The sequence below is a fragment of the Momordica charantia genome (assembly GCF_013281855.1).
Source record: "Momordica charantia cultivar OHB3-1 chromosome 8 unlocalized genomic scaffold, Mcharantia_2.0 BLBB01000008.1, whole genome shotgun sequence".
Taxonomy (NCBI): domain Eukaryota; kingdom Viridiplantae; phylum Streptophyta; class Magnoliopsida; order Cucurbitales; family Cucurbitaceae; genus Momordica; species Momordica charantia.
Genome location: NW_028275166.1, coordinates 33,865,476 through 33,887,004, shown reverse-complemented (window position 1 = coordinate 33,887,004; position 21,529 = coordinate 33,865,476). Strand labels below are relative to the sequence as shown.

Sequence of the window (21,529 nt, the reverse complement as noted above, 5' to 3'; positions counted from 1 at the left end):
ATGGATTGAAAGGGAGATTGAGAATCAGCTAGGTTGATCAATCAAACATCTAGGCTGCTATACCTCGACTTAGTGTCGAGGCACGAGGCCCGAGTGCTATGGTTTTGGCAGAGCCGACCTTGTAGCCAGCTTAGCCGAGCCAAACAGCTGGCCCATAAGTTGGGTTTTTATTCTCGATTCTTGGTCTAGGTCCACTTTTTAGGTCACAGCCTCTAAGTTTTCAGGCGATCGCTTGATATCTAAACTTGGTTTGTCGGAGTTTTATCGTCTTTAGTCTTGCTTTACTTGACTCATAACATCACACCCACAAAAAAAACACGTTTTAAAAATACAACAACCAAAATTTACGTTTTGAAATATTCGAATTAAAATATATAAAATTAAAAATATAAATATCAAAAATTATTTATAAAGTAGAGGTATCAATCTAATATTTAAATCTAAAATAAATATATGTTTCACTCGGGATGAAATTTTAAATGTTAGGGAAGAGGCATAAATCTTGGAGAAAAATAGAGATATGTTTGAGAAAAATAGAGATTAGAGAGATAATATGTTAAATCAGATACGTTTTTTCAACATTTAAATTTGGAAACCAAATATATTTTCTATCAAATTACAGTTCAAACAAAAATTTCACTTTTTCCTCCCTGTTGCCATTAATAAAAGCTAATTTTGGAAACGAAAAATTATTTACTAAAGCAATTTATTGAACCACTTGATACATTAAAAAGAAAAGGTTAATTTAAATATTTTAAAATGAGATTTCAATCCCTAATTATTGATGGCATTATATATGGTGGCACATAGAGACTTTTAATTTGGTAGGAAAATCAAATTTGATTTTTTTTTTAGTTCATAAATCAAATTTGACTCTTGATTCTAAAAATTGGTTAATTATATATTATTGTATTGTGGGATGGACAAGAAGTTTCCTAATACTTTGTCAACAAGGTTATAATTGAAAAATATATTTTCTTTTCCTTTTTGATTCAAATAACATGATCCAAAAGTTATCAAATAATTTTAAATAGGATTACATTCTTATTCTATTTATTATTACCTTTAATTAATTTAAATTGTAGTTGTTATTTTATTTTTATAACAATTAAAATACAAAATCGTGCACATTTGTTCCGTTTATAAATATACATGGACAATTAATTTAAGTTTATACTGTGATTTGGGTATTTTCTATATAATTGAATGTAGTTTCCTTTTTCAAAATATTTGATAACATGTATTATTAAGAAAAGTAAATTTAAAAAAAAAAAGAAACATAAAAATATTATCTTAATTGTTAATTTTTTTTTTTAATTCGTGGGGATGAATAATCTAACCATCAAACTTCAAGATAGTAATAGGTATTTAATCTACTAATCTATGCTCGGATTGACAAAATTAATTATTTATTGATTACATTTTTTAGTACAACATGTGGGAGTGAAAATTCGAACTTATCACGACATTTTTAGTCAAAAATATGTTTCTTAATCAGTTAAACTATACTCAAGTTAGTAATTATTTATTTACTATGATAATTATAATTAGTCTATTTTTATTTTATACAATAATCGTTAGTTTACATACATGTATAATAAATGAAAACCCCAAAAATTAAAATCATCGTCACATGGTCTAATTTCTCTGTCAGTGTAGTTACAATTAAAATTGTAGTTTCAATAAAGGGAAATTGCGGTGGGTAGCAAAAATCTTTTATATATTTGAAAATATGTCACTATTTTTTTAAATTGTCAAATATAACAAAAATGCACTTATTATATTGGTAGTATATCAGACACTCATACCAGTATTATATTAGATGTATATCGCATACATATTGCACAGACACTCATATCAGTAATATATCATATACATATACTAGTAGTTAGATATATTACAGATAAATATCATTTGAGTAAAGTTGTCATTTTAAAATTGGACCCTTGTTTTTTTTAAGTGCTATAATTGAAAAAGCTAAATGTGGTTGCTATTTTGCTAAATATTTTTTATATATTTGCAACCGTCCCTACAATTATTTCTTTAAACTGTCGTATGACATGACTTTTTTAGACCCAATTTTATTATCTCCATAGAAGAATGTGTTACGATGAATGTACTAAGTTTACTTTAAAAAGTGAGTCTAAAGAAGAGACACAAACTAAATCCTAGTTGATTAGATCGAGTCGAACCACTCGATCATATACTATATTCGACCCGGCATAGCTAACTCGAATTGATCGAGTTGGTTCACTTGAACCAACATGCAGATAGTTCCTCTATAAATCAGAAGAGAGGCATGAGGTACGGTGTATGTTGTTACAACCACCGTCCTTGCTCCACTCAAGGGAACTTATGGTCTAACTTAGACCTTAAGAATATGTTAGACTTAGCATACCACATTTTTGTGTGAAGGTGTTTGTCTAAATTTGTGACATTGCATCCCGAATTCAAATATTGCTTCAACATCAACTACGATCCATAATAATATATTTTGGAATAGACCAATTCAAAAATATCTTTGAACAAGTTTTTAATCTGTGACATTCTTTTCTTTTTTTTTTTTTTATTATCCAAACTACTACTCTACTTTAGATACAGATTGATATTGAGTTGATTGGAACAAGCATGATAAAAATACATATATATTAGAAAAATTAAAAGTTGTTTTTAGAGAATTTTAAGCACTCCCAAATAATTTATTTATTTATTTTTTTTTTTTTGAGTAACCCAAATAATTTAAAGTTGTTGCCCCACAGAGAGTTGAAAAAAAAAAAAAACAACGTGAGTCACGTAACATGGGCTTTTTTCCCTCTGATTACAAAATGGTCAAATATGACCAATTTATTGTTTATACTTGCCGACATATTAAAATCTAAAAGAAAAACATTATAAATATGGTTTCCTTTAGCCGCATATTCAAGTTGATTAAATATATTTTCCTTTCTCATTTTGCTATTAAAATCAATTCAAATGTGAGATATATGGTACAATTCATACCCAACTTTGTAATTATTTCAAATTTTTACCTTTTAATTATTTTTTTATATTTTATTAATATCTATAGGTCCATCTCAAACCAATTGATAATAAGGAGGGTAGTCCATATCTATTATAAATTCATGTTAGGTCCTGAGATTCTTAACATATTCTAGCTTAAATTTGCCAATATTTTACCATAAAAACACGGGTAGGTGCAAATATTATATAATTTATATTAAATTTTGAAAAATTATATGATGGAGAAAAATATTGGATGTACTAAAATTAAATAAAATAATAATATTGGATAACACTTTTTTTTTTATAACAAATATTGGATAACACATGTTTACAAATATTGAAGGAAATGAGGATACATATTCAAAGTTCCTAAAACCACTCCATCAAAGTCTCAAACCCCATCGGTCAAAAGAGCTTTGATAGGGACACTAAAAACAAAAAAACAACATATATATAGATACCAATAAATAACCTCGTCCAACCATAAAAATGTCAACATAACCAAAAATTCACCAAATATGTTAACTTTATAATTTATTAAGTTTTAAGGTTCAATATAATATAATCAATTAAATGATATTTCTTTTTAGAGCGTTATAAATCTTCAACTTCTTAAAAATAGCACGTTGGAATTGAATGGATAAGAATATATATATATATATATATATATATATATATATTTAATATTTCTTGAGGTTAGATTTCTCGCCCATATTGAATTAAAAAAAATTGGTAAAATTGATACCCTGCCCATTATTGATGAAAAAAAAAATAATCACCGATTCATAAATTCATTGAAAAAATTTAGGTTAAAATGCAGTTATTTGCCCATTTAATTTGAGATCTATTCTATTTTAGATCAAATGATTAAAAAAATAAATTTAGACTATGTACTTGAATAAATCGTAAAAATGTTTTCCATTATCACTACGAGGTAAATTTTTATTTAAAATTTCAAAAAGTATAATCTCCATTAAAAACGATGTCACAATGTGAATATATATTTTCTAAAATTTAAAGAGGATCTACAATCATATTTAAAAATAAATAAATAAATAACCTCAAATTGAAGATAAACACTATTATTAAGATAGATCATTGCATAAATTTAAAAGTACAAAAGCGAAACGGAATAAATCAACCCAGAATGATATTTAAACTAAAATCTTAAAATACACATTTTGTGATGAAAAAAAAAAGGAAAACAAATAAGATTTGTTTGAATATAAATTTAAAGGGAAAAAAAGGATGAGAGAGAGAGAGAGAGAGAGAGAGAGAGGAGCGTGTGGATGACGCGCTGAAAGATAAGATTGGAGTAGAAGAATTTGCCATGCGAAACGTGGACCTTTGGTTGAAATATAAGGCACGGAAAAAGACGCTAAAAATATTTAAACTCTCCACTCAGTTTACGCCACGTGGCAGTCATTTCTCTTTCTTAATCTTTTTCCTTCCTCGTCCCCAACGGCGTCGTATTGAACACCACTCACGCTCAATCGCTTCATTTTAACCTACTTGGTTTGACTTTTATTCTTTTATTTTTTTCATGTCTTACTACTTTCTTCTTTACTTTGGAAATATTTATTTTGGTCATTGTACAATTATGAATCAACCGTTTTGGATCTTTTTGTTTTCTCACTCAATAAATTTATTGAAATATAACTATTGTATTAAAAATTTCAATCACTTCTGACCAAAACTAAGGTTTTGAAAGTTTTGAAGTTACTGTTACTAAAATGAACAAATATTGAAAGTATAAAGACTAAAATAAACAAAATTTAAAAGTAGAGAGACTAAATAGTATTTAAACTTAATGTAAAATATTTTAGAATTTAGTGTTAACTTTTGGTTTTTTGTTTATAACAATTTAAAATAAACACATACTTCATTTATCCATTTAAATGGATGTTTGTGTATCATAAATATTAAAGACAACAAACAAGATATAAAGTAGTTAATTTAAATATAGTTTAACTAGCATATACTTTTTCTCAACTAACAAGTCAGAAGTTTGAATCTCCATCAACATATATCGAGCAAGCTTACATTGAATTAGTCAAGTAACTTTAACTATCCCACTTCGTCTTTTGACCTATCCAAACTAAGGCCCAAATATATGCTTTGCTCTCCCATACAAGATAAATAAAATATTAAATTTACCAATATCATAAAGAAAATTTCCAATAATCTGTTGGGCACTTGCTTTCTTAATATACATTGATTTTGGATTCTCTTTATTTCTTTTTCCTTTTCCATCTTTTACGGATCACTATTTTATATGTCATTTAAAAAAAAAGCAAGATAAATATTTATAAAGTTTCAAAACATAGGAAAATTAAAAAGTAAGGAATCATTATTTTTTACACTGTCCTATTGTGGAATCAGATTCCTAGTAAGTGGTTATATATTGAAAAACAAATAAGAGTGACTATATAATAATGGCATAGTTGGTAATTAACGATGTCCGGAAGAATTAATATCTTACTTTAAATGTGAGAGAAATACAAATTGTTCTAAAGAAACTCTTTTGTTTATGAAAATGATCGAGATTTGAATTGAAAATGACTCGAGCACCATGGTAGCTAAGGATGCTTGTTTTTAATCAATTTGTAGGTTTCTTGGATTCTCTATCACTTCAAACAAAATTAATAGAGGAAATCGAATCAAGTCGAATCAAAGTGATGTACATAAAAAAAATAGATATTTTTCAATGTCTTGTCGATTTATATCTAATTCATTAATTAAAAAGTATAATTTTTATTTGTTTTTTTCCAAATCATCAACTATACACATTCAAATTTTGGATCACGCTTTAATAAGTTACAATACACATAAAAATCCTAATAATGATTTTTAAAATGATTAATGTGACATCTGTTAGATAAATTTTAGTGAAATCAACATATTATAAAAGAACTAGTTAGATAAATTAATAGATCTATCATGTCAATGTCTCATCAACGATATTTAATAACCTTTACTCATGTTGCTGTTGGATTATGCGGAGTTGGATAGATCGACCTGCTTTCAACTCAGTTGAGCTACAGAGAACCAAGCTGCATGATGAGTAACCTACAATAAGAAGGAACAAATACCCCAACGCTCAAGTCATTAAGAATTCGAACTATGGTAGGTCGTGCTCATAATAGAAATTGGAGTGATATCTCTTTTATAGGCAAATGGAGGGTGGCAGGTCCGCTGAAACCGCTTTAGTAGGAGGTTGGGGTAGTTACGGGCTGTCGGGCTTGAGGTAGGCTGTTGAACTTGGACTCAATATCCTCTAAGTTAGTTTGAAGAGAACTTAGACAGTTATTCGGTTTGGTATGACCTTCAGCTCAGTTTCCAGGTAGCTCGATCTTCTCCCTTGAGTTGGTTATACAAATTTCTTCTCATCAAGTTGAATTGATGGGTCGCATGTGTCATGTTGAATTTTATCCTCCAACGACTTAAAAAATCGATATTTAACCATTTTGTTTCAAAGTTTAAGAACTAATTAATTAGAAAAAAAAACTAAAAAAATCAAAATATTGAAGCTAAATTTTAACTTTTCTTTCCCCTTTAAAAAAACACATAATTAACAAGTCAAGAAAAAAAAGGAAAAAAGATCATAATTATAAGATGAAAATGAAATACCAAATTCAGTCAAACCCACTTGTGGTTGATGAATTGACACGTACAACCAGCAAAACGGGCGAGTACAATACTTCCCTAATCGCGCGAGTAGAGTCCTCTCTCTCTGTGACAATTACTTTTTGCCCATTAAACAAGCGTGTAAGAGACGTATGCTAAAATAAGGCAGCAGGCTTTTTCAAAATATCATCACCTCGCGTATCATCTCGTATCAGCTCGTATCGTATCATGGGAGTAAGTTTTGTCCTTTCGTCATTTTATCGCGAGAAAACAACTATATGTCTATTCCGCATGACGCTAGACATTTTAAACGGTTCTAATCAGACCATTTCGTATTTATCTAGAACGAGGGTAGACTGTAATCCTCTACATGCGGGTTCATTATAATAATGGTGAGAATTAATGCCGCAGCCAATCAGAAGAGAAGGATTGCTATTAAGTAGTTCTTACGAATAATATTTCTAAAATAGTTTTGACCAAATAAATTTTTAATAGTTTAATGTAAGTAAATTAAAAAATAAATTAACTATTTCTCTCACTTTTTAAATATATTTGTTTCCCATGATGAAGACTTAAACCAATCCGATAAGACTTTTTCCTATTTAGAAATAGATTATTTTTTTAATACTATTATAACATGAGAAAAATAAATCTTAACTAAGATTGAATAGTAAAATTTAATATGTTATCATCTTTGATGCACTAGATGTGCTTTGTTTTGTTGTTGGATCATCTTTATTTAATTGAGTTGTTAGAAAAATTCTAATATGTAGAATATCAACGATCGATAAATTTATGGACGAAGTTGGTTGGATCTATCTCCAGATAAAATTTTTAAGAAACGAGTTCTCCAACCCCTAATAATGATAAAATGAGTTTTCAATTGTCATACTTTCTAGTTTGTTTCATGTTCCTCGAACGGATATGAAATAAATTGGAAATTTCTCTTCGAGAGAAGCTAGGAAATTCTGATATTTATAATTATATGGATTGATTTTAATTTAATTTAATTTAATTTAATATGGGAGGTAATTTGTCTTTAAAGTCTTTGGAAATTACCAAAGTCAAAAAAGAGAAAATTGATTTGCTATTTAACTATCAATCATATTCACAATTACAAATTTAATTTATTGTTTTAATGAGGAGGAAAATAGAGGAAGTTGCTTGAAGTTTTCAGTCAAAATTTGGTTTTGGTACACTAGAAATTTAATGAAGATAGTGATTGGAGTATTTTGTCAATTCAATTAGGACTAGGACTTAGTGCGTAGAAATTTCATGGTTATAAAGATTTCTAGACATTTATTTCTCATATTGTTTTTTTTTAATTGTAAATCATCTCCCTAGAAGTAGTAGGTTATTTTTTCCTCCAAAATGTATATATTCTTAGAATAAACCTAAAAAAAAAACGCTTCAAGGCTACCCAATACTCACTTTTTGACTTGGTCAGATAGCTAGACAGTACAAGCAAAAATCATTTAACCAAAGAAAATGGGAACGTGACTCTAAAGCGTACTAGGCTCGACGATGAGCAGCTTTGTTTTTGATTTCTCCCCACATACCTGAAGACAATAAATTCAAATTTGCTTGATAAAGTTTGGATATTAAAGTCAAAGTGTACGTAGTTACTTAATTCATAAATTGTGCAGTTCATACACACTCTTGATAATTTGGACCGCTTGAAAATATTATTTTTTGGTTGAAAGAGACCAAAACAATTGAATAATTATAAATAATAATAGAATTTCAATAATGTTGTACTTATTATTTTTTTAGACAAACTATTATATAAGAATGAAAAAAAAATCAAGTTATGTAGCTTTTTGGTCCTTATATGCATTTACTATTATGGTCCCGAAAGATTTAGATTTCTTTTGACCCATAAATATTAACTTCTCATTTTGTTCAACTTTTATCAAATGTAGTATCTGTCACAAAAGTGATAATCTAGACATACAAAACAAATAATAAATGGTGTTAGAACAACAAATTCAATAGTTTATAATAAAATTTTCATGCAAAGCTTAATAAATTTGAAATATTGAAATCAAGATTTAAAAAACTAAACAACTAAAATTAAGTGTGAATAAAAAATGAAGGAGCATAGCAAATTAAGTTTGAGGTTGAATTAGAAAGTCAATGAAAATTGTATGATTAAAATCATAGTTAATTTAAAAATAAAAAAAGGGATAATACAAGAATTAAAAAAAAAGAATATATTTTTTTCTCCTTTTTTTTTTTTAGGTAAAACTTGAACTAGAAGCAATTAATAGAAAGGTCACTTTTTATTACATTATTATTATAATCATCATCATTTTAATGAATGGTTGTTCAAATGATGTAAAAATACAGGAAAAAGAACCCTAAATCTTTGGCATAGTGGGCCCAGAAAGAAAAAGGACTCATTAATTAGATATTAATTATATTTTAATTTTATGAATTTTGTTTTAATAATTTGAGATTAATATGAAACGATTCCTATTTTTTGTCATAAAAGGTGTAGACTCCTATATTACATTATTGAGTGGGACTAAAATCCAGCTTTATAATAATTAAACTCCAAAAACATTTACAGTCAATTAAAATAAATAATTATAATGTTAACATGAATATAGCTAATCGATAATTAACATCTATAAAGATAGGTGCCTTAACCACTTGAACTATGTTCGGTTTGGCACTACCATTATCAACTTAATCATATATTATTACAGTATCATAGGTCATTTCAATTAGATTGACACACACAACAAATTATTTTTATAACTCGTAAGGCATTATACGCATCAAAAGATCAATATCTACTTAGTATAGAAAAAGTCAAAAACCTTAGGCGGATCTTTATAATGAATTAAGATTTTAGATTTTTTTTTTCCATATGGGAGAAGAAGCACCATTTAATTTTTCAAGAAAGTATGAACAATTTGCACTTTAGCATCATCTTTTGACATAAAAAAAAAGGCTATTCATTTGGCATAGAATGTCTAGTTTTGCATTTTTTCCAACAAAAATCCCTTTCAAGAAGTTTCTTCGATGTTTCAATTCCATTTGTCTATTATTTTTACATTTTTTTTGAAAGGAAATTAAAAGTCCACATATATTTTAAGCCATCGATTGTGTCATAATAGTGTTACGTGATTTCATACATCAACATCTTAATAGTAATATTATATTAGATAAGAGAAAAAAGATGATTTATTAATTTCTTTTTTGTTCATTTTACATTTTATTATAATTTCATAGGAATAGTTGGATTGGTCAAATTGATTAAAAAATGAATTTAGGTCAAGTTTGCACACGTCATATTTTGGTCAAAATTTCATAAAATGAACTAAGGATAATCCTAATAAATGATATTCCTATTTTTATTACTTTTTTCTCATAAATAACTTATTTGGATTTCAAGAAATATTTTCGTTACTTCTCATTAACAAAAACGATGGAGTAGTAAATTTAGTGTGTATTTGGAATTTCTTTTGAAAATAAATTGCAACTATGATTTATACTAGTATTTTTTAAAGAAAAATTACAAATTTAAAAGGTATCTAATATAGCTTCTGGAGTAATTTTAGATTACTACAAGTGTTTTTTTTTTAAATCTACAGTGTTTTGTAATAAATAAATAACATTTGATTTACAAATTATTTTTGAAGAAATTCTTGAGAAATAATAAAAAAAAAACTTTAAAGCGGTAGAGTGAAAATTACTTCCAAGAATATAAAAGAACACATACTTAATTAGTATAATCAATTTTGAAACGATGGAACTAACCAAATTTATTATTGAAAGTATTTATAAAAAAATTTTGTAACTCTTAGCCTGCAGGATAATAATTGGTTCTACGGTTCTCCGTGACCGATAAATCTTCCGACCCCAAGTATCCCGCAGCCAATGTATAATTAAAGGCAATTTTATCAATAATTATTTTAAGAAACATATTTAAAATAAACATGCAGTTATAAAGATGTGAAAAAACTCTTCGAGGTACAAAATTCAAATCAAAGTCAGAAGTTTTTTTTTTCTTTCAAATACAACAATACTGTGAGGTAGGGATTCAAATTTGGATTCATTCTCATGACATTCTGACTGAAAATAAGTATTTTAACCAGTCGGGTTGATTTATGTTCGGAACCAAAAGTTAAAGAATAGGAATTAAAATTGTATTATTATAGTGTATTTTTTTTCCCTTTTTCGAGAAAGTATTATTATAGTGTATAATTGTGATGCTTTTGTTTTTTGTCATAAGAAAATATATAAAAATAGAATATTACGTGGTGTCCACGCGGTTGAGAAATGAGGAAACTACACGTTTTTTTCTGTGGGCCTGTCCGTAGGCTAGTATAACTCTAGTCTAGCTTAGGTGGGGTCCATCTCTGCCTATTTAGTTCCCTCACTTCCCATTTTCCAACATTCAACCATTATTAACTACAAATTAATTTTCTTCCTTAAAAGGAATAAAGCAAAATAACTTTCCACTAGTTTATGCTTTTAAATACTATTTTTGTTTTCCTAAAAAGAAATGCATATATTTAACACAAATTCTAGGTAAAAAAATTATTTAATATAAAATTATAACCCTATTGAATATAATATCAGGTTGAAATTATGATTAAAAGATCGGATAGAAAAATAAAATAAAATGATAAAAACGCACTTTTTAAAAGTACATGACAAAAATGAACGCATTGAAAGTATAAATATCAAAATAGAAAAATGTTGAAAATATAGAAATCAAAATGAACGTTTTTTTAATTAGACTTACTAAAACTAACAAAAGCTGAAATCAATATTTAAACCTTAATTTATCTTAAACAATAAGATATTTTAATAAAAAATAAATGTGTGTATCAATTTATCTTTTGTTAATTAAATTTTCATGGTTCATATTCTCGTTCAACAAATATGGGAGGGAGAATTGAACCTTCATTTTCAATGATGGATTTTAAAGATCGATCTTATCCCTACATTTGTTGAATTAATAAAAAAAAGTAGATGTGGATTAACTATTAAGTCATACCGGTAGAGTTGGTATAATTAAAGTTTTTTTTAGTAAAATAAATACTAGGGTGGGAATTAGAACTTAAAAAAATGAGTGGGTATTTTTAGTTTACGTTCGTGTTAAAGGAATTATTACAAATTTTTTTTATTACAACAATATGTTGAGAAGTGGATTCGAACCTATAACTTTTAAGTCCAAGATATATACTTAAACCGGTTGAACTATGCTTATGTTGACCATCAATACAACTTATCAGTAAAACAAAATTGATAAAGTTTTGTTGATACAAAGGGTTGATCAAACGTGCATAAGTTCTTATGCTCTCATTTTTTATAAATACATAAGTAAAGCTTGTCACTAATAAATAATTTTGTATGTTAACTTAAACACAACTCAATTAGTTAAGATATATATTTTCGATAAAAAATTAATGAATTTGAATCCACATCCCGCATCTTGTACTATAAAAAACAAACAACTTTGTATTTAAAATAGTAAATGATGAAGAATTATTATACATTGGAGCTTGTCCAATCATTAATCAAAACAAAAATTCTTAATCAAAATATTTTTTTTGTTTCACTAAAAAAAGAAAAACTATTTCAAATATGTCTCATTATATCATTATTGTTACTATAATATGTCACATTATTATTTTTAATGGATTAGTTGGAATATAATTTAATTGATTAGGATATATATTTCCGATAAGAAAAGTGATGAATTCGAATTTCAACTTCTATACGAGAAAAATTTATGTTCAAGCCCTTCCATACCTTCAAAAAGATGTTTTAGTATTTTTATCTTTTATCTAGAAAATTGCCGTAAAATGTACATGATATAAAAAATAAATTTATCATCAAAAACTATAATTTATCATCAAAAACTAAAAAAGTTTTATAAGAAAAGAAGTAATTATCAAGCGTTTACTTTGTTGTTTAACTAATCTAAAATTTGAGGCATATTTAAGAAATTTTTTTGGTTCAAGCAATTTTTCTATTAGCGGTGCTTTTCCCACCGAAAATCAAAATCTTTCAATTAAAATCCACCTCACTAAGTCACAATTTCTGGTCAAGATGGGGCGGGTAATGTGGCGACCTATCTACTTTAATAAGAAAGCACTCTCACTTAGGAGGTCCAATATAGCCCGTACTAAGCAAGGAGAGCTTCTCTTTGGTTCGGCTCCTCGGCTCACTTCGGTTGCAAAACTTTCTCCTTAGGTGGGTCCGCTTCTTCCCAAACATCATCGTTATCTCATCTCTCGTATGTGAAGTATTGATTACTACGATCCAGGGAGACAATAGAGGAGCGAGACAAACATCTGCACATATAATTCCAATTCACCTGAGTGAGGATTTGTGGATCAGACTTCAATCATGTCACGAGAGTGGATTCAGTTGGTTTCATCTTTTTCTTATTTAAAAATTAAAATTATTTTTATTAGTTAAAATACCCCTTTTTAATTTCAAATAAAATAAAGAAAATAGGTCTTAAAGGGAGAGCACGTGAGTTGCACGTGATGCATTTGGGCCCATCAGCCTCATGAAATGTATTGACCCATGAAGAGAGGTCCAAAACCCATCCTTTCTTAATTTTTTTTTCTTTTTCTTTTTCTTTACTTTTTAAATATCAATGCTAATGAAAATGTCAAAATCTTTAACTCTCAATTTTATAGAAATATAAAAAAGAACGAGAAAATAATGATGTTGAGAGGTATTTGTAGAAAAATTATAAAAATAAAAAATTATCAACAAGTATTTAAATTAGTAATTTCACTTTTTTCAAATAAGTAAAAAAATCATTAATATTAATATTATGTTCATATCAGTGATATTATGTTGAATTTAATTATATTTTGTCCATTCTTATGTGATACTATGAAAATGTCAATTTAGACCACGTGTAGATTCAAATCAATAGATATATAAAAATGTCACGAAAATTTAATACTTTATGTTCTTGATCTCAATAAAATTATTTTTAGAGAATGAAAGAGAATAATAATTACATTGCAACTTGATTGGACCATTTAATTTAATTTATTGAAATTAATTATTTTCTGATTAGTTTGACATTGTTTTCAAGGTCAAACAACGTATTTAAAATTATTATTTATTTATTTATTTTTATTTTTTTACCTTCGAACACAAGAAGATTCAATTTGGATCTTGATGTCAAGATCCAAGTCTCTTGCCACCACGCCAACACCTGAGGATACACCCGAGGATGCAAAGTTGCTAATTATATGACATAAAATCTAGTTTGTTGTAGTATAATCTATTATGACGAATAATTTAAATTGTTAATTTTGAACCATGAATGTAAATAGATTTATAATTAGTACCATTTACTGTAGCATAATTAATTATTCAATAAATCAAACTCATCCCAGTGTATTGCCAAGAAGTTTATGATCCTTGGGAAAAATATTCTATAATCATATACTATTTAAACATGAAACACTATTTTTTTTTTTTGGACAGAAACACTACTTAAATTAAAACGTTTCTATTTCTTTGTCCATTCATTTTCAATCAAGAAAAATAAAACTACATTTTGTAATTATTCCATATTCCTTATTTTTTTTCTTGTTAATCCTTTGTTGTTTCTTCGTTTCTAAAATTTGAGACTAAAAAATGTAAAAGTTTTATATGGAATTCAAATTTTCAAAATTTTCATGTTATATATATCTTATGCATTTTAAAAATAAAAATGATTAAATATCGTTTTTATCAATATTTTGAAAAAAAATTGAAATAGAATAAAAAGCAATAAACTTGATTTTGTTGTTTCCAAAATTAGAAATTTAGAAATTTTTATTTGAAATGAAAAACAAGAAATATGACCGTTACTAAACACTATTTCTAAAAAAAAATTGAAAACAAAGAACAAGATACAAGATACGAGAAGGCTATCAAACAAGACAAATTAACCCTAATATGTACCATGCACATTTCCTTAGTTCATAAAATCATTCTCTATCTATATCTATTCTCGAATCCATTTTCTTGTTCTCACAACCACTATGTCTTTGTATTCATACATTTTGAAAATTGATAAATTTCTAAAAAATGTATATCCATTTTTTTTAGTAATTGAGTAAGACAGAATCTTTATTAGATATAGTGACTACGCTACTTAATTAGGTAGGACGTATTAATGCTGCTTTTACTTTTTCTTTTTCCAACTACTGTGACGAAAGAAAGTAAATAAACTCCGCTTCTTGCGTTGCACCCATAGCTTGGTGTGGTTTTTCTTTTTTTTTTTCAATTACATGCTCTCTTGGGTTACCTCTCAAAATTAATTCGCAACGAAAGAAGTAGTCCATGACCCTTCAAGATAGTGGTTATTTTAGACTCGTTAATTTTGTCTGGATCTCTCTCTTTTTCTTGACGGAATGTTTGTTTGAGCTTGTTGGAGCATCTTAATATTTATGTGATTTTATCTTAAAACTAATTGACAATAAAAGAACTAACCATGAATCCTTAACAAGACGAAAATAATATTAATATAACATTTTAAAGAAAGCCAGTTATCAAATGTCACATGCATCCTACGTTATATTATAGGAAATTTGATTAAAAGTATGTGATGAAATTTCTAGCTACATTAAGAACCAAAACTTGTCCCATAAATTTGATGCAAAAATGTTGTATTGACATCACCATTGCCTTTGTTGTCTGAGTTGGGAAAGTCAAGACTCTTGACTCTCACTATATAACAAAATATATATAAATAAAGAAGAATATAAACAAAAAGGGAAATAAAAGAAAAACATTTGCTTTGAAAATAAGCAAAGTGGGTGTGAATTGTGACTTTCATGGCCATGTTGTGTCCCTTTCACATTTGTTTAAGAATCAACTTACTCTTAACTTGTGGCATTTAATTTGTTTCCTCTCTCTTACTAAATTAATACCTTTTTCTTTTCCTTATTAACATATGTGTCTATATTTCCCATCAAACATCCATTAATCCTTTGGGTTAAGGAAAAGAAAGAAAGGAAAAAAAAAAGGGAGAGAGAGAAAGAAAAAGAAGACAAAGATGGGGATGAAAAGGACAATTGGAAGGTCCACTTGACACATCATTCACACATACAAGTTCTTTCTGTCATAAACGAGAGCTAGACTCAACTTGAACTTGGGGCAACCAAAGCAAATATAGATAAGTCGTAATTGACATATAACTTAATCCAAGAGGATGGAAATTCGATCTCTCACCTCACGTGTTGTACTAAAAAGAAAAAAAAAAAGAGTTCAACTTGGGAAGATTATGACCAACAAAAAGAACACTAATATTTGGTGAAATGGCGATTCTGTTGTCAAAGGATCTTCCAATCAGAGGTAAACCAAAACCTGCAAAATAACAGCTAAAGGAGTCACTTGAACTTAAAAACCTACACATCCTTTAAAAAATCACAGGAAGATCCAACCATATATAATAAGACTATGACATATATAGATCAAAGTCTTTGGTCAATTGTAGCATAAAGAGGGCAAACTCACTCAAAGAGCTAAAAAATGATTTATTCCCAAAATCAAAAGAGAATGAATTCCAAATCCAAATCCAAGAGGCAACAAGGAGACAGAAAACAGAAACAAAATGAGTCACATAAAGTTAGAGGAAGAGGAAGGGGAAGAGAGAAAAGCAGTGGGACTCAACTGCACTCACTTTAAGCATCACAGGTGGGGCTGTGATGAACCTTTGATTTTAGAATCATTGCAATTTTTGCCTTCCAACTTTTTGCACAGAGGGAATCTCAAACTTACAAAAAAATTAAAAAAAAAATTAGAAAAAAGAAAAGGGTATGTCATTGTGGAATTCATGGGAAAAAGTGAAAGGGAATCACACCCAAAGAGAGGCCCAAATGTGTCAAATCATTCATTTCTAAACCTTTGGAATATGTGCCAATTTTTGGTAAAACTTAAAAGTTAGTGACTTTTTTTTCTCTTGGGTGTTGAATTGTAGGTGTGGCCAAACACTAAATTCCATCCCAAGAATCAGTATTTTTTTTTTGATAAAATACATTTTCTTGTTCTGAATCTGCGATTAGGTTTTTATTTAGTCCCTAAATTTCAAAAAACGACAGTTTAGTCATTGATTTCTAGAAAATAGTTCTAAATGGTCATTTAGTGATACTAACGAAATGTTGATGTGGCACTGGTGAGTTGGTAATTTTTAGATGATTAGACAATATTAATAATTTTCATTTTATTTTTATTTTACATGTCAAAATTTTCCCATTTTCTATCTTCTCTCTCCCTTTTCCCTCCTCCTCCGCCTTCTCCATTACTTCCCCTTCACCGTGCGAGTTGGCAGCCCTCACTCGCGTCTCATCCACCAACTCCCTCAATGCCTCGTTGAAACCCTTCGTGTGTGGGGCTTTACAGTCCGTTGGCTATAATTTTCCATGCCGACAAGTCGATCTCACCCTGAATAGAGTAAAGAATCTGGCAATCGTGGTACCATCCCGTGCCTTCCTTCTGGACAATCTCGTTTAATCCTGTGGACCGAATTGTTCATTCAGGGCTCGTTTGGTAGCGTTCCTGTTTCCTATTTCTCGTTTCTAATTTTCTTTAAAAAATCTAAGCATCTTGCAACTAGCTATATTTATTGTTCCTTATTTTTTTTTTGGAACATTTCCAAAATTTAAATTTTGAAAACAACCCAAACAAGTTTCTTTTTTCTTGTTCCAATTTTCCATTTGCTCCAAAACATAAATAAGAATAGTATATATAGTATCATACTTGATTTCATGGATGTTCAATAAAAAGTAATTTATCAATTCACAGTTAATACAAAAGAAAAAAAAAACCTTTAAATGTATTTAAAGCACATCTAGAAATAAAGGCAGTCTCACAAATTTATTCTTTTCCAGAAAACATTTTTCTTGGACGAAATGATAATCAAACGAAACCTACGTAAACAAACCTAAGTGTATTACGACACATTAAAATCAATTTTTTTTTCTTCTTCTTTCTTTTCTTTTGGCAATTTAAAATAAGGAATCCTGTCCCTCACAACAAACACTATTTCCTCGACCCAATAACAATGTTGAAATTTAGGGCACTGTTTGGCAGAAGCGAGGGACAAAAGATGGTGGGAAAAGACAGAAAAATAAGGAAAAGTAAAAATAAGTAATAGAAAAACAATATTTGGTCATAGTACCAACTACCAGTGGTTCTGTTCCGTATATAATTTTTAAATATCACATTATCATTTTTTTTAATAATAGAACTACACTATAATTTACATGTCCAAAATATAGTTTCAAACTCTAGAGAGAGAAATTAGATGTGTGTGAGTATGCACACGTGTGGAAGAAAGAGAAAGACATGTTAGAAGAATGTTTGGAGTAAAATAAAGATATGTTGGGTAGAGAGAATATATGGCGCATGTACTTAAAAAAGAGAGATTTTAAAAAATGAAAAATTATTTTCACATACTTTTTTTTTTCTTTTAGAATTTACTTCCAGTTTTAAAACTGACAGTTATCATTTAAAAAAATATAAAGCCAAATACCAGAAGATAATAATAATAAATAAAATGGTTATAAAGAAATCCCTTATTACTTGTTGTTTCATAATTTTTTTTGCCTTTTAATTTTAATGTCATAATAATTTTTATAAGAGTTAGAACCTACCTCATGATCATTTTGCTTTTGATTTTATGTTTCTAAAAGATTAAGTTGGAAAATACTTAAAATTCCAAAGTCCACTCATTGATTAGACACAAGATTAAAAATTCAATTTATTAATTCCTTAGGGACCAATAAGATATAAAATTGAGAGTCTAAAAACTTATTAGATAGATGTAGTAACTTTAGAAACCAGGTTTTAATAATCAAAAACTCAATTTTGTATTTAATAAGTTCGTAAATTTTAAACAACGTAAAAACAAACAAACCAGAGATTCCTTAAACACCGAATCAAAAACTCAGAGAGATTAAAAGTTCAGTGACTTGAGACCAATTATATATAAAATTGAAAGTTCAACAACCTATCAGAGATGAAACAAGAAACAAGACCAGAGATGAAACCGAAAACGCACCGAGAGGAGAAAAGGGTGAATGTTCATATAATCCCCACCTCAAATTCAAGACCAAAGGGTGAATGTACAGTATAGGGAGTGAGTAGTGTACCTGATGGAGAAGGAAAAATGATAAGAGTGATGAGGAAAGCACAGATATGGAATCTTTACGAGAGCCTGCACTGCACTAATCACTATTGCCTGCAGGCAGAGGCAGATAATCAATAGAAAAAATGGCAGAAAAATGTGAGAAATCATATCAGTCTCTTCTGTCGTTGTACCACTACGCCAATGCCAATCAACAATTCAATTATTTTCGTTTTCAAATTGTACCTCCAAAAGCTGCTGCATTGTTTTTTCTTTGAGTGCTCACTCATCAAAGCTTGTTAAATACTTCAGCCTCTTGGGTAGTAGGTAGTACCTTCCTTCACATCACCCACAATAAAAATGAAAGGGTTAAAATTGCATTCTCGTCATTTTTCTTTTCCCCCCCTCATTACTTATTCTTATTGTCGTCTTTAATTTTTGTTTTTTTTACGTCATTACAATTTTAAATTACATTTAACAAACATCTAAGGCCATTTGTTGTCAAACCTGATATTATATTTCCCTTCCCCATAATGTGATATAAAAGTTCTCAAATCAAAGTAAAACAATAAAAATATAAATACGTAAGTATGAAAATTACAAAAACCAAAGTTTAATTTAACACATTTAACTACGGAAATTGAAAGCCAAATTAAGTTCTTGTTCAAGCATCAAATTTTAAAATAAATTTTTGTTTACTAAATGACAACATTAAAAAATAATTCGTTTTATTCTCACGAAAAGCAAGGCTGGTGAACAATGATATCAACTGCGATATCAACTGCACAGTAAATCAATATTATGCATATAAGAACTACAATAAATTTTTTTAATAGTTCTAATAAAACAAAAATTTAAAACTATTATGAAAAGGAAATGTCTGTGTATATATAGCAACTTTTTTCACCTCCTATTTTCAAATTTTCACGTTTCCTTAAATTTGTTAAACCTAAAAGCTAGGGGAAAAATGCCCATTTAATAAAAACAACAAAAATATTTTTTTTTAGCAATGGTGCTTCCCTTCGACAACCATTAAGTTTTAAATTTTTATTTAAAAAAAAAATCCCTCACAAATCATAGTCAAATCTAAAACTTACAAACAAGTTTTGAAAAATCTAGTTGAAAATCAGGCAATAATTCGTTTCAAATTAAAACAATCCTCATTTTCAGAAACAGAAAATTAAAAGCAAACTAACAATCAAATCCATTCTTAACCATTTCATTTCGAACTAAACGACTATGATTCTCTTCAACATTATTATTATTATTTAATATTTAGAAACTGGGCTTAATAATCTATCTCTGAAGAATAGAGAGAGAGAGAGAGAGAGAGAGAGAGAGAGAGAGATACCTGTCTTGATTGAGAGGCGGGCAGATATGCTTTTAGCAAAACAGGGCCCTCGCGTCAATCCACCAGCGCAAAGAGAGTAATGATGATGCATGCACGAGCCAACGTTGCAACATTCTGCGAGTAATATATGACAGTGCCACTGTTGGGTGCCCATTTTGCTGTCATATATAGGAATCCAATCATAGTGGCTATCATTACACGCCCTGTGAGAACATTACATCATCACCAACCTGAAAGAGGAAAAAAGAGTGATGGAGGAGGAGAGCAAAGCAATGAAGCAACAGCCTAAGAAAAATTTGTGGAAACCAGAAGAAGATATGATCCTTAGAAACTACGTGGAAACTCATGGAGAAGGGAATTGGGCAACCGTCTCCCAGGAATCAGGTAAAATAATTTCACCCAAAACTATCTCTAATAATCTATATAAAACTTATTCATCCTTCTCAGAACTCTATAGCGAAGAGAGATACAATAACAGACAATGGTGGACCGACTTTTTAGAAAATATTACATATATATCAGGTTTGATGCGAGGTGGGAAAAGCTGCAGACTAAGATGGAAGAATTACCTCAGGCCTAATATAAAGCGCGGGGGCATGTCCAAAGAAGAAGAAGACCTAATTATCCGTATGCATAAACTTTTAGGCAACAGGTAAGTTTATATTGAATTAATCTTTTAAGCTTAATCAATACTTACAGTTGTAAAGAGAGTAAACTGACTGAATGTTTGGATATTTCTTCCATTCAGATGGTCACTGATTGCTGGCCGGCTTCCCGGTCGAACCGATAATGAGGTGAAGAACTACTGGAATACCCATTTGAACAAGAATGGCCTGCAAGACAAAAGAAAAGCTAACGACTCAAAAGACCACAAGAAAAATGATGACGACGATGATGATGCGAATAATAAGAAACAGAAGAAAGTGATCAATCAGACTTGTTATCCTCAACCACCAATATGCAGCAACAACGGGAAAAATGTGGCTCATGATACAGAGAGAGGGAACCAGGAAGAGAAAAGAATAGTTACAGATCCTTGGAATATGGACGACATAACAAGTTCTCACTATTATATGAACTCTCCAATGGTACCTGCAAATAACACGACATTTAACTTTGATGACGAGCCTTTCTTTGATCCCTTCTTCCTGTATGAAGCATTTGGATGCAGTGGTGTTAATGCATCACTAGAGAAAATGTGACATGTAATTTTTTAGGGTTTTGAGAAACCCCCACTTTCAGGTAGGCTTTATTGTCAAAATCCTTATTCTTTTCCGCCCAGTAAGATGGTAAATTGTGCCAAAGCTTAAACTTCCACAGTACTTTTTTCCTGCACTTTAGAGCTACTTGTCACAACACATTGCTATCTATCAATCAGAAATGCACTTTCCAAACAACATTTACAAACACAGGTACTTGGAATCAACTGAATATTACAG

General features: G+C 28.9%; 1 protein-coding gene and 1 long non-coding RNA gene across 4 annotated transcripts; one reads left to right on the top strand and one right to left on the bottom strand.

Annotated features, from left to right (window-relative positions):
* Nucleotides 1–18,566: 18,566 nt before the first annotated feature.
* Nucleotides 18,567–21,094, bottom strand: LOC111013054 (uncharacterized). The gene is made up of 5 exons (XR_002601640.2): nucleotides 20,788–21,094; nucleotides 20,660–20,707; nucleotides 20,091–20,320; nucleotides 18,986–19,077; nucleotides 18,567–18,853 (listed from the first exon to the last, which is right to left on the bottom strand). It is a non-coding gene; the product is annotated as an uncharacterized LOC111013054 (long non-coding RNA).
* Nucleotides 20,246–21,330, top strand: MYB82 (myb domain protein 82). Of its 3 annotated transcripts, none has more exons than XM_022287411.2 (3): nucleotides 20,246–20,474; nucleotides 20,613–20,742; nucleotides 20,839–21,330. In XM_022287411.2, the coding sequence occupies exons 1-3, from the start codon at nucleotides 20,342–20,344 to the stop codon at nucleotides 21,290–21,292; spliced, it is 717 nt and encodes a 238-aa protein (XP_022143103.1). In that variant the 5' UTR covers nucleotides 20,246–20,341; the 3' UTR covers nucleotides 21,293–21,330. The 3 variants fall into 3 exon arrangements, with proteins under 3 accessions (XP_022143103.1, XP_087983773.1, XP_022143102.1); XM_088127647.1 differs by having other exon boundaries at nucleotides 20,538–20,742; XM_022287410.2 differs by having other exon boundaries at nucleotides 20,246–20,742.
* Nucleotides 21,331–21,529: the final 199 nt, after the last annotated feature.